The 12497-nt window shown below is 50.7% G+C and overlaps 1 protein-coding gene and 2 non-coding genes across 3 annotated transcripts; 1 reads left to right on the top strand and 2 right to left on the bottom strand.

Annotated features, from left to right (window-relative positions):
- Window positions 1-2726: 2726 nt before the first annotated feature.
- Trnan-guu (transfer RNA asparagine (anticodon GUU)) lies at window positions 2727-2800 on the top strand. Its single transcript has one exon. It is a non-coding gene; the product is annotated as a tRNA-Asn (tRNA).
- Window positions 2801-6832: 4032 nt separating this feature from the next.
- On the bottom strand, window positions 6833-10752 carry Abt1 (activator of basal transcription 1). Its single transcript, XM_047558469.1, has 3 exons — window positions 10480-10752; window positions 9767-9963; window positions 6833-9539 (listed from the first exon to the last, which is right to left on the bottom strand). Exons 1-3 carry the CDS (start codon window positions 10712-10714, stop codon window positions 9159-9161), a joined length of 813 nt encoding a protein of 270 aa, XP_047414425.1. The 5' UTR covers window positions 10715-10752; the 3' UTR covers window positions 6833-9158.
- A 1350-nt stretch (window positions 10753-12102) lies between these two features.
- Window positions 12103-12191, bottom strand: Trnay-gua (transfer RNA tyrosine (anticodon GUA)). The gene is given in 2 exon segments: window positions 12103-12138; window positions 12155-12191. It is a non-coding gene; the product is annotated as a tRNA-Tyr (tRNA).
- Window positions 12192-12497: the final 306 nt, after the last annotated feature.

Here is a 12497-nt window from a genome sequence, read left to right as displayed (position 1 = left end):
GGAAATTAATAAACCTCTTTATAATAACAGACTATAACTGGTCTCAACTCTCCAAATGAAAAACATAGGCTGGAAGAATGAATTAAAAAACAAAAGCCAACTATATATTGTTTGCAAGAGACTAAACTTACAGGCAAAGAAAGCTATAGATTGAAAGTGAAAAGATGGAAATTGATATAACATGCAAACAGAGCCTCAAACAAGCAGGGTTAGCTATTCTCATAGCCAACAAAGTCAACTTCAGGACCAAATTAATTAGATAAGGCAAATAAGGTCACTTCATATGGTAAAATTAACAAGCCAACAAGATATGACAATAGTAAGTAAATATGCCCCAAACATCATTACACCTAATTACATAAGAGAATTAAAGCCGCAGAGAGACCCTAGTACAATAATACTGATGATTTCAAAACACCTCTCTCACCAGTAGATAAGTCATTCAGATATAAATTCAGTAAAGAGTCTTTGGAGCTAAGTAAAGACTCTTTTGGACCTATTATAAATCAAATCGACTTAACAGACATCGATAGACCATTTGATGCAACAAGAACTGAATACACATTCTTCTCAGTGGCTTGTGGAATATTTTCAAAAGCAACATATTTTAGTCCACACAGCAACTCTTAGCAAATTAAAAAAAAAAAAAAAGGAGAAGGAGAAGATATAATTCCTTGCATTTTATCAGAACATAGTGGAATGAAATTAGAAACCAACACCAAAACACACTACAGAAAATATACAAACACATAATTGAATGATACACTTTTTAATAGGATGAATTTTTTTTTTAAATCCTGTAATCACAGTGGCTAGGGAGGCTGAGACAGGAGGTTCACAAGTTCAAAGCCGACCTCAGAAAAAGCAAGGTGCTAAGCAACTCAGACCCTGTCTCTAAATAAAACACAAAATAGGGTTGGGGATGTGGCTCAGTGGTCGAGTGTCCCTGAGTTCAACCCCCAGTACAAAAAACAAAAACAAACAAAAAAACACTTCTTTCAGTTCTTGGAGGTTGTTGTTGTTTTAGGGCATTTTGCAGCCATAAACTGTTTTAAGCAATGGGGTTCCTGCTGCTGTCAGTTTCATACTGTATCTGTCTTTCTGCCTCTGGGCCTCTGGGTCTCTTTCTCTCTCTCCATGTCTTTGTAGTCGTCTCTCAGTTTTTTCATGACTTTCATTTCTCTCTGCCTCCCTCTCTCTCCGCCTGAGGACGCAGCCTGGTGAAAGGACAGGAGAGCTCTGGGCTGCAGTTCGCCCGTGGGATCTGTGAGGGGCCGATTGCTGTCAGTGGCTCCAGTGTTGTCCGCTGCGCGCGAGCACTGAGTTCCAAGGGACGGAGCTCCACGAGCCGACCCGGAGCGCTGCAGGGATGCGGTGTGCTGAGCGCTTCTTCGCCGCTGGGACGGGACGGAGCCACACAAACCGACCCGGAGCGCAGCAGGGATGCGGTGTGCTGAGCGCTTCTCCGCTGCTGGGACGGAGCTCCACCAGCCGACCAGAGGCGCAGCAGGGATGCGGAGTGCTGATCGCTTCTCCGCCGCTGGGACGGAGCTCCACGAGCCGACCAGGAGCGCAACAGGGATGCGGAGAGCTGAGCGCTTCTCCGCTGCTGGAACTCCAGACCCACCGTGCGCTGTAGCGGAGGGAAAGTGTTGGGGGACTCGAGCTGCAGAGGTCTCGGTCCGTGGACGGCAGGCGCTTCCTGCGGCTCAAGTCGAGCTGCTGGCAGGGGAAGCCATTCACGAGACAGTCGGGCAGCACAGACTCCGCGCCGGACGCAGGATACGGACCATGGTCGCGGCCATTCCCAGCTCCCCTGGCCACGCTGCACCGGCCTCCGGTCACCGCTCAGCTGATCCCATCAGGGGCGATCCACTGATCGGGCGAAGGCCATGGCCTCCACTCCTTCTTGCGTCGTCTACACGTGAGCCTTCGGGGGGCAGAGCGACACACCGCAGCCTCCGAAAGGGGCGACGTCCTCATTCCGGGGCGCTTCCACCCGCCCGGTCCCTGCGCCTGCGTTAGCGTGGATTCCGGAGAGACGTCCTTAGAGGGACGTGGACACGGGCGGTAGCACGGCGGCCGCCTGCCTCGGCCGCCCACGGCCCGGCCTGCCCCGCAGCCTCGCCTCTTCCCGGCGCAGGCACTGCTCCCTCCTAACCTCGGCTCCGGACTCCGTCGCCGTCGTCGGCGGTGTCCAAGTGACCGGAACAGTGCCCGGCTCTCGGCAGACGCCTCAACCAGAGAGCACACAGAGAGGACCTGCCAGGGTCGGGGTTCCGAGTGGACCCGGCCCTGAGCGCACGAAACGGGTCTGACCGCCGCAGCTCGCGCCGGCCTGCAGCGCTCCGGGTCCGCAGGATCCCGGGCGGACAGCAGGCAGCCGCGGGAGGGCTTGGGGGCGCCCGCGGAGTCCGCCGCTCCCGGTTCCCGCCCTTCGGTGACGTGGGCGGCGGGGAGGCCCCGCGCGTGCCCCACTGCCCCAGGAGTACGTCCTGTCGGGCGTCCTCACTCACGTCTGCTCGCCTCGCCTGCCCTCACTCCTCCGAGCGCCACACCGGTGTCGTCATGACGCCCGTTCCGAAACGCGTCACGCACGGGCGATGACATCAGCGACGGCCGCACGCTGCGATTCCGGCGCAAGTTTCCTTCGGAACGGCGCCCTGCGAACTGGACCGCAGAGGCGCAGGCTCCTGTGCGTGCAGCGGAAGTTCCCCGCCGGCCGCGTCTCTGTGGCGCAACCGGTTAGCGCGTTCGGCTGTTAACCGAAAGGTTGGTGGTTCGAGCCCACCCAGGGACGTGCCGCGGCTGCTGCCGGCCCGGGGGGCGCGCTCGCCCGTTTTCTTACTTCTCCACCGCCCCCACGATCCAAGCGGAAACCCCACTGTTGCCTCTGGGCAGAGTCAGAGCCCCAGTCCGCTGCCCAAGACCGCACGAGGGCGGCCGGGGACCCAAGGGACCACACGGGCTTGCTTTCCGGTGGCCTCGGCGCTTCCGGGAATGGCCTTGCTTATAGATGAATGCCAAGCTTGGGCTCCGACACAGGAGGACCAAGGCTACTCCACTGCAGTCCCACTGGGAATGCACACGTGGCTTTAGTCATACAATCAAAATCGACCCAGTCAAGTTCACTAATTGAACACTCAAGCAACTGCAGGTTAACCCTCTTAAAGGAATATTTGTGATTAAAACTGGGCTCCACCCGGATAATCCAGGGTGATCTCCCCACCTCAAGCTCCTTAACTCCATCATATCTGCAGAGTCCTCTACAAGTAACAGTCACAGGTTCTGGGGATTCCATCTTTTGAAAATGCTCAAGTCCTCTACGCTGAAAAATATAAGATCTTTTTGAGAGAAATTTAAGAAAGACTAAATAAATGAAGGACCAAGCCAGTAGTGGGCAAATTCAATATATCATATATCAATTCTCCCCAAACTGATCTGTGGATTAAATACAGTTGCAATCAAAGCCACAGCAACATTTTCTGTGTAAATTGACAATGATTCTATGGAAATGCAAACAGCCAAGTCAATACGAAGGAAAATAACAACAGTGGAGGACTTCTGCATTAATTTACAGTAAAGAACACATTGAGTTTTGGGGGTAAAGGCAGATAAATAGATCAATGTAGCATCAAGTGGTCATTCATGACAGATACAATGAGTGCCACAACGTGCCTGGTAAAATTAGAGGTGCTAGATTTGCAGAGAAGTCATTTTTGTGCGAAATAGGACATTTAATGGTTAAGTAAAAGTGTATCACCCAAGTATTCGTTGAAAAGAGTGATTATCCCTGTTGGACGAACTGTGAAGAAAGGTCCTTGCCATCCTTGCAATTTAAATTTTCCTATAAAACATTACCATGCAAATGACACTGGAGCCAACAATTTCAATCCTAGTACTTTTATACACATACACATGGATGTTCATTACAGCATCTCTTTAATAGAAAATAATCAGAGGCAACCCAAATATCTATGTTAACAAATGGTTAGAACTTTAATGGTATAATCACACAATGAAATTCCACAGTGGTTAAAAGATTGGAGCTCCTAAAGTTGTACTACTGCATGTCCTCCCCACCCCTGCAAAATGTGATTTTGTCATCTATATGCATAGAAAATATTCCAAAAATATCTATTCCATTTATTCTACTAAATATTTTAGCAAACTGTTCTAAAAGTTTCACTAGCAAAGAACATCTTCCCCCTTTTACAATTTTAATTGAAACATAATATGCATATTCATGGGATAGAGTGTGATAACTCCATAAGTGCATAGTATTCAAAATGGTCAAATAAGAGTAATTGACATTTTCATCTCCTCAAATATTTATCATTTCTTTGTGCTGGGAACCTTCAAACTCCTCCTCTCTAGTTCTTTATAAAATATGTAATAAATTGTTGCAAACTATTGTCACCTGCTGTGTTGTAGAACACTAGCCTGTATTTCACCTATCTAAGTGCGTTTGGTCCTATTACCAGACCTCCCTCTGGCTCCCCTTTTCCCGACCCTCCCTAGTCTCTGTGGACACTATTCTACTCTGTAAAAGAATAGTGAATTTATATGATTTTCCTTATGCATTCTTCTGTTCTTAGACATCCTTTGATTCCATATCATGTCTACTGGGAGCAGTGATGCAGTAAACACGAGGTCGCTTTGACACACTGATTTCCTTTGGATTCATACCTGGTAGTGGAATTGCTGGATTATATGGAAATTCTATTTTTTAGCTCTTTGAGGGACTCCCATGCTGTTTTCCATGGTTTATTAATTTACATTGCTACCAACACAGTGGAAGAGTTTTCTTTCCTTCCTTCGTATCCTTGAAAGCATTTAACTTTTGTCTTTTTGATTATGACCATTCTAACTGGAGGGAGATATCTCACTGGTTTTGATTTGCACTGCCTTGATTAGTAATCTTGAGCACTTTTTCATATAGTTGGCCATTTGTAAATCTGCTTTTGTGAAATGTCTATTCAGATCACTTGCTCATCTTTTTACCGGGTTACTTGGTGGTATTCACTGGGTTGTTTGCTGTTGAGGTTTTCAGTTCCTTATATGCCCTGGATATTAATTTCTAAGAAGAGTAGTTTGCAAGTATTTTCTTCCATTCTGCAGGTTGTCTCTTCACTCATTTCTTTCGCTATGTGGAAGAATCTTAGTTTGACATAATACCACTTATGCTTGCTTTTGTTGCCTGTTTTCAGGGTCTTATCTCCCCTCGCCAAAAAAAAAAAAAAAAAAAAAAAAGCATTGCCTAAAACACGTTTTGAACTATATCCTTGACCTATTTATTTCTGAGACAGGATTCTTTATTCAGGCTGACTTTGAACTTGGCGTCCTTCTGCCCCAGTTTTCTTAGTAGCTGGGATTTCAGGCATGCGCACTGTGGTGTCTCCCGCTTTCTAATAGTTTTCAGGGATCACACATCTAGGTCTTTGATCCGTTCTGAGATGATTTTTTTTTTTTTTAAGGTGATGCAAGATGGGGGTCTAGTGCCATCCTGCCTGTGAACAGCGGATCTCCCCAGCTGAGAGCCTTATGGCCTAAATGGATGGGATTTGCGGCAGAGGAACCAAGCCATTGCTTCTGGACCCGAAACCGGGACTGAGGAGCGGCTTGGATGGCCTGGCACAGCAGGAGGGCGGGTCTCTGTGGCCTGCCAGCCGCTCCTGTCCGCGGACCCCGGCTCCCTAAGTGCTGGTCCCTCCTCCGCTGTCAGCCCTGCCCTCACGGACTTTGCTGGCCCCGCCTGCTCCCGGCTGGCCCGAGCTGTCCTGCCGCCCCAGACTGGCCGGGAAAACCACGTGGCCGCGCACGGGGCTTGGTCCAAAGCTTGGGGTCCGGGTCTGCATTGCAAAGAGCACAGGGTTGGGCTGGGGTTGTAGCTCAGTGGTAGAGCGCTTGCCTAGCATGTGTAAGGCACTGGGTTCGATCCTCAGCACCACATACAAATAAATGAATAAATAAAGGTATTGTGTCCATCTACAACTAAAAATATTAAAAAAAAAAAAAAAAAAAAAAAAAAAAAAAAGAGCACAGGGTTGAGCCTGCTACATAGTTTAGAGTGGGTCTGGAAGTGACAGACCCAATAACCCAGAGCGGAAGAAAATCCTGCATCCACAGGAAATCCATCACCTACCTTCCTCACAAGGGACGGAAAATCTTATACTGGGTCAATCCGCTGAAACTCACCCTGACTAGTGGGGAATGAGCACGCCCGAGGGTTGCACCAGGCGGTTTCCCCCGCCTGACTACTTAACAGCAAGACAGCTAGAGGGGATGCTGAGTCTGGGAAAGCAAACGGAGCAAGTGGCTGTAAACGTGACTCTTTTAGGAGTAAGCTCACAGGTGTCCAGGCCTACCCTACGAAAGCCCTCTTTTATCTTTAATAAGATCTCCACTTCATTTGGCTCAGAAATCAGCCCACTCTAGTGCCAGGGAATGTAGGGTCCCAACTTCTTGGTTAGGAACCACAGGCTCGTGACTGAGAAATACCGTTTGCCATTCAAGAATGACACTGAATGAATGACTTAGTGAGTTCATTTATACTTCATTTTCTATACCCCACAGGTATCCACCATGGAATTCATGCAGTAAGCTTTCATCATATGCACACTAGGGAAGCATACGGGAGGATACTGGGAATGAAAGACAAATATTAAGTGGCAAGCTGCTATAGCTGGACTCTTATTGGAGGTGCTATTGTTTGGATCTGAAGCATCCCCAAAGGTTCACATGGTACAGGTTTGGTTCCTAGTGTGCTATTGAGGTGGTGGTGGAAAGTTTAAGAGGTGGGGTCTACTGGAAGATCTTCAGGTCATGGGGCTTGCCCTTAAAGGGGCTGGTGAACCCCAGGGGATAGTAACCCTTTTTTTTTTTTTCTTCATAAGAAGGTTTAATTTGCATAAGCAACCATTTCAGTAAAAACTAGAACAAAACTTAGGGCAAAGTAACAAATTTTGAAGAAATTCCAACATTATATTCACACGTTTTACCAAAGACTAATATACATCAAAGAACAGGAGAAAATGGAATGTTATAGAAGCTCATGTTTTAGGAATAACAACTACATAACTAGAAGTAAACACTGCTTTTAAGTGTCATAAAGATGATTTTAATCTTCCTTTCAAAACCTAAAGATATACCATTTTAAAATCTGAAAACTATTGCTAATAGTAGATTCTAGATGAATCTCTTGATCTTCAACATAGTAAACCGTTTTGATGGCTCACCCTGATTCTTAAAAAAATTAATTCCTGGTCTCAAAGTGCTTCAGGTCTAGAGGTAATCAAGATGAAAGTTCCTAGGTAACTCCTTTTCCTCCAACTGACTCCTAGCTTGACTGGCTGTAGGTGGGGGCTCTCTGAAGATTTGGGGTGGAGCTTGAGATGCTGGCCCTTCACCAGCCTGGGAACAAATTCACTCATCAAGAAATTCTCACTAAGCACTATTGTGTTGTTTTACTTTCTCAGCAGTGGGCAACTTGAGGGAAAGAGGTTTCTTCCCTGTCTTGGCACCTGTTTATCTAGCAAAGGTGCCTACAGGCATTGGTAATTTTAAAGAAACGAATGTAACACCTTGTCAAATCCTGATGCTGGATTTCTCTGGCACACTTGAAGGCACAATGACCTCAAGAAACAATTCACATGAAAGAAACTCACAGGAAAGGAACGCAGAAGAAAGGACACCAAGTTCCCGACATTTGGGAACTAATACCACACAGATGTTTGTGTGCTGTCGGGAGGGACAGAACATGGGTTGTGAGAAATACCATACCAAGCTTTACCCTATGGTCATTTTTACTCTCCCAATAAAGCACACCTATCAAGTTAAGATCACAACATGGCTATTTTACAGCCAAAGAAGTGGATGAATCCACTCCACTCAAATAAAACATGGATAATTACATTAATGGGGATAGGGTTTACCAAGAAACTAAAGAAACAGCACAAACAAAACCAAATTAAAATCACACTCTACAAGCACTTCCTGCATGTATAATGATGTTTTACTCTGAGATCGGACAGACTTGTTTATTGTGACACCCAAGTTTTCAGTTCACTCTGATGGCTCATCCTGATGCTTTGAAGCAATCAGGGCTGCTCCACATGTGCTTGTGAATCCCTCACAGCCCCAACGCACATACAAGTGCACTTGAGTGATCTGTTCCCACTTCCCTCAAGCTTCTGCCCTTTACCATGATTTGCCCCAACACTCCACCTGTGAAGCAGTTTGAACTGTAGGAGTACCAGATTTGTTCAGACCTCTGCTCTGCCATTTTCCCAGTTCACCTCCAGCAGTGACCTAGGGAGACCTGGTGAAGCCTGCCCCTCCTGCTGCCTGTGATCATGAATCAGATCCACACTGAGAGCACTCCATGTCCTGCCATGGGCCCCTCTCTATCCCTTATTTGCTTCTACCATGATATGATGTCCATCGATCTTATTCCAGTGACCTGTAAGACTCCTAACACCAAGGTCATTATCACCCATTGCTGCTGTTTCTCACACTGTGATTTAACAAATATTCTGGGTTCAGGAATTAAATAGGAAAAAAAGAAGGATCTAGTTGAACAAAGGCTCTGAGACAAGGAGGTGGAGTGAAGGTCAATGAATGTAACACAAGATGAAAACTGAAACTTGACAAATGACTCTCAACCTTAAAAACTAACAAAGCTTCTTTTCTCTGAAAACATCTGGAAGGAGGTTCCCAATCCAGTTCCAAGCTGGTAACTCTTACATCTGTTTTCTGAAATAAAATGATGTTGCTTCCTTATCTGTACTCAGTAAACAGGAGAAGACTGCCTGGACCATCCATTTCCACTCTAGCTGCAAATAAAGGCCATTCCTGGGCCAAGAAAATGGCATTTTAAAGGACCCTACTAAGTAAGAGGCAGGCTACCAAGTCAAGCAAGACTAACCAGGCATCTGCAATAGTCATAATCATGCTAGTATGAATAAGGTGCCTAAGCCAGACAATTATAGAAGTTGGGCTAAAGAGGAGGGGAGGCCCACAAAACTTCCATGTCTGGGCCTCATCAGACTTCTGGTTTCAGAAACAGGCTGAAAATGCTTGCCAGGGTGTCAGTATCATTCCGGCATGAGGTAGACAGGAAGCAGAGCTACGACAGATGAAAGGGGCCTCCCTTGCCCTCACACGTCCCTGGCCAGGGAAGGTTCCTCTGTACTCCCCGAGGGTGGTGGGGTTCCAAAGATTCTGGCAAGGAGCCCTCGGTTGGAGCGGGCCTGGTCCTGGGCTGCAGCCAGGCGCGCCCGTTCACGCCCTCCTGGACGAGCTGCTTTCCGGGCCCTCAGCTCCTGTTCCGTGGGACGCTGGGCAAAGGCCCAGGAGCGGTCCGGGCGGGTAGGATCTCCATCAGCCGCAAGGAAGCGCTGTCCCCGCTCTACACTTCGAAGATAGAAGTCGGTCTCACGCTTGGCCTGGGCAACCTCTGCTCTCAGACGCTGGCGTCGCACCTGGCGCTCAAAGGCAAGGTGTTCACTGAGGTGGGACCATGTAAAACGGTGCAAATACTGTGGGCAAAAGACAAGGAAAGCTCAGGGTGGGCCGGATCCGAGGCCGATGGGGGCGTGGGCGGGCCACACGAGGCCATGGGCAGGCGGGCCTGGCCGGGACCCCACACGGGGCGATGGGCAGGCCTGGCCAGGACCCCACAAGGCGGTGGGCAGGCCTGGCCGGTACCCCACGAAGCGACGGGCAGGCGGGCCGGGACCGAGGTGGATCGCGTGGCCCTCCTCACCTTGAGGTTCCACAGGTCGTAGCGGAAGGGGCTGCGCCGGCGAGCGCCCATGGGGGTGTTGTGCAGACTGGCCGCCACCCGCTTGGCCACCCGCTTGTCGCGGAACTCCACCCAGCCCTCGGTGTAGTCCTTGCTGTACTTGGGCCGCTTCTTCCCTCCGGAGGCCGCTGCCTTCTTCTTGCGTCTCACGAACCGGTCTGCGCAGCAAAGACAGCCGTGGTCGACGCCCTCGCAGACGAGGCGCCCACTGCCCCGCTCTCTACCCTGCGGGCCGCGCCCCGCCGCGCGAACTGACCGCCCCGCGGCGCCTGCCCGAGCGCCCTCCCGTCCCACGCAGCCCTTTCTTCGGGTCGCGGCGTTGCTCGGCCTCCCTGTGCGGCGCGGCGGCCACACGCCCTTCCACCTACCACCTGGCCCGGGGCCTGGCCGGAGCCATCCCGGCGCGTCTCGGCTCTCACTGCGAGACCCGGCTCGCCGGGCTCGGGGGCCGCGGAGTCGCGGGGTTCCGAGCGCGCGCCAGCCTCGTCCCCGGCCCCCGGGACGTCGGCCTGTGGAGGAGTCGCGAGGCTTCCGTCCAGGCGGACAGCGGACGGCGGCGGAGGATCGGACCCCGAGTCCCCGCAGGAGGAGCCCAGGCCGCCGGGCAGCCGCGCGCACACCCGTTTGCCCTCCGAGGCCTCAGCTCGCACCCGCCGCCAGAGCCCGGCTCTTACCCTCCGCCTGGAAGAAAACGCGCCCAACCTCGCCATAGGCGCTGAGCAGGTTGCGGACATGCAGGGGCCGGAAGCGCGGCGGGACGTGGCCCAAGTACACGATGCCCGGCACCACCCGCTTCTTGCTGCAAGCTGTTTCTTCGGGTTCCTCCTGTTCCTTCTCCGCCTCTGTTGTCTGGTTTAGCTCTTCCAACTGCCCTCGCTCCGCCGTTGCCTCCGTCTCCTCAGCCTCCATGCCGTCGATACGTGGAGCACGTCAGCCGTAAAGCGGTCGGGTCAGTGACGCGCCACGCGAGCTCCCCTGCCTCCATGTCAACGGTACGTAAAGCACGACAGCCATAAAGTAGCCGCCGCCGATGACGAGCCCAAGAGTCGTGCTCCACGCCGGCAGTTACGCGGAAGAGGATGGTCGTAAAGCGGTCGCTGCCATGACGCGCCCGGTGCGCGACGGCCGGCTGCTACCACACTGGGGACCCGGGTGAGGGCGGGGGTCGGGTCCAAGAGGAAGGAGGGAAAGAGCGGACCCAGGGCGAAGGGCGGGTTGACGGGCTCCTAAGCCCAAGAGGCAGAGCCGGAAAAAGTGGACGCCTTAGAGTAGCGTAACCTGGTGAGTCGCAAAGGGCTCTTCCGGGGATTTCGCAGGACGGTTTTGGAGATTTTCTGTGTTCTCGCGCTCAAAGTAGCATTTCTTCAAGTCCCGGGTGCGTGCGAGTGAAGCTGAGGTGACTCTCTGTAAAGTCTGTGAAAGTCAGTTTTTTAAAAAGTTAGGTTTGGGGGCGGGGGCTGTAGCTCCATGGCAGAGCGCTCGCGTAGCACGCCCGCGGCCCTGGGTTCAATCCGAGCACCACACAAAAATAACAAAGGCACGCTGTCAGTCTGCAACTAGGAAAGCAACAAGTAAAAACTCGAATTCGAAGTTCCAGTTATTTCTGAAAAGTTTCAAATGTTTTAAGAATTAAAATTCGAAAATTAGTTTAACCTGCCGTTTTAATTTTAGAAGTTGAAGTGTTTTTAATTTCTGAAGTTACGCGCTTCACGTTTACAAGTGTAAGTTGGGTACTCAGAATGTTTTCAGGAAATTTTGCGGGACGGCCGAGAATTTGACTGACGCCCTCTTGCGCAACAGTGTGTCATCCACGTAGACCTTCCGTGTTTGCTTCCGTCGCGAGCCCCCGTCGGGCGCCCCGCCTGATGGAGCTGCGCCTGCTCCGCGCCCTGGGCGGCCCGGGCCTCTGCCCTCTGAGGGCCTGGGGAAGCATCGGGGCCTGACAACTGCCTCCTTTCCCAGAGGTCTCAGGTAGACAGACGTGTCCACAGCCACCGTTTCACCGAGGAGTATCTAAAATGTTCATTCACAACAAGTACCCATGTGACAGAGGGTCCAAGGACCCTCCAGGAAAGTAATGGTGGAGAGTCGCGTCCTCCGCCACTCAGTTGTCTGTCAAGCAGACTCCCTTCCTCCAAGGACTCAGCTGTCAGGCCTCAGCAGTCTCCTCTGTACGGCACCTGGGGAGCGCCGCTGTGGGTGGGCTTTTTGTTTATTTTGTGCTTGTTTCCATCCTACAGCCAGGACCCTTAGAGGTCGAGTCCAGGCCCAGGAATTACAACCTTCCAAAAGGTGACTCCTTCGAGCCGGATTCGAACCAGCGACCTAAGGATGACCAGGAGCTAGTACCTACAGTCCTCCGCTCTACCAACTGAGCTATCGAAGGGCACACGCTAGTCCTCCTGCAGTAGAGGTTAAATATCGAGTTGATGGTTTCATTTTGACTATTCAAGCCCTGTTTGAAAGCACCTGAACTCGAGGAAGTTGTTCAGGGTATTAGAGATGCTCTAAAAGTGACCGAGCACTAGGGATCATACAAGTGTAGGAGAACTTACTCCCACGAACTTTAAGATCTGTGATTTGTATTGCTTAAGCGTTTCATGTAGCTCCTAAACTGCCACCATTGCCCCCGCCGCTCCCTTGGGTGTAACAGATTGGACCCTCGTCCTTATCGCACTTCGCCTGCTCTTCG

This window comes from Sciurus carolinensis, chromosome 7 (genome assembly GCF_902686445.1).
Source record: "Sciurus carolinensis chromosome 7, mSciCar1.2, whole genome shotgun sequence".
Lineage (NCBI taxonomy): Eukaryota > Metazoa > Chordata > Mammalia > Rodentia > Sciuridae > Sciurus > Sciurus carolinensis.
Note: the sequence above shows the minus strand (reverse complement) of the source record. Positions and strands in the feature narration are given on the sequence as shown.

Excerpts from the sequence above, each read along its gene's own strand:
- Abt1 (XM_047558469.1), bottom strand. The coding sequence starts at position 10,714 with ATGGAGGCTGAGGAGACGGAGGCAACGGCGGAGCGAGGGCAGTTGGAA. Across the intron at positions 9,964-10,479 it reads CGTTTTCTTCCAGGCGGAGG|ACCGGTTCGTGAGACGCAAG; the intron begins GTAAGAGCCGGG and ends TTTGCTGCGCAG. Across the intron at positions 9,540-9,766 it reads ACGACCTGTGGAACCTCAAG|TATTTGCACCGTTTTACATG; the intron begins GTGAGGAGGGCC and ends TTTTGCCCACAG.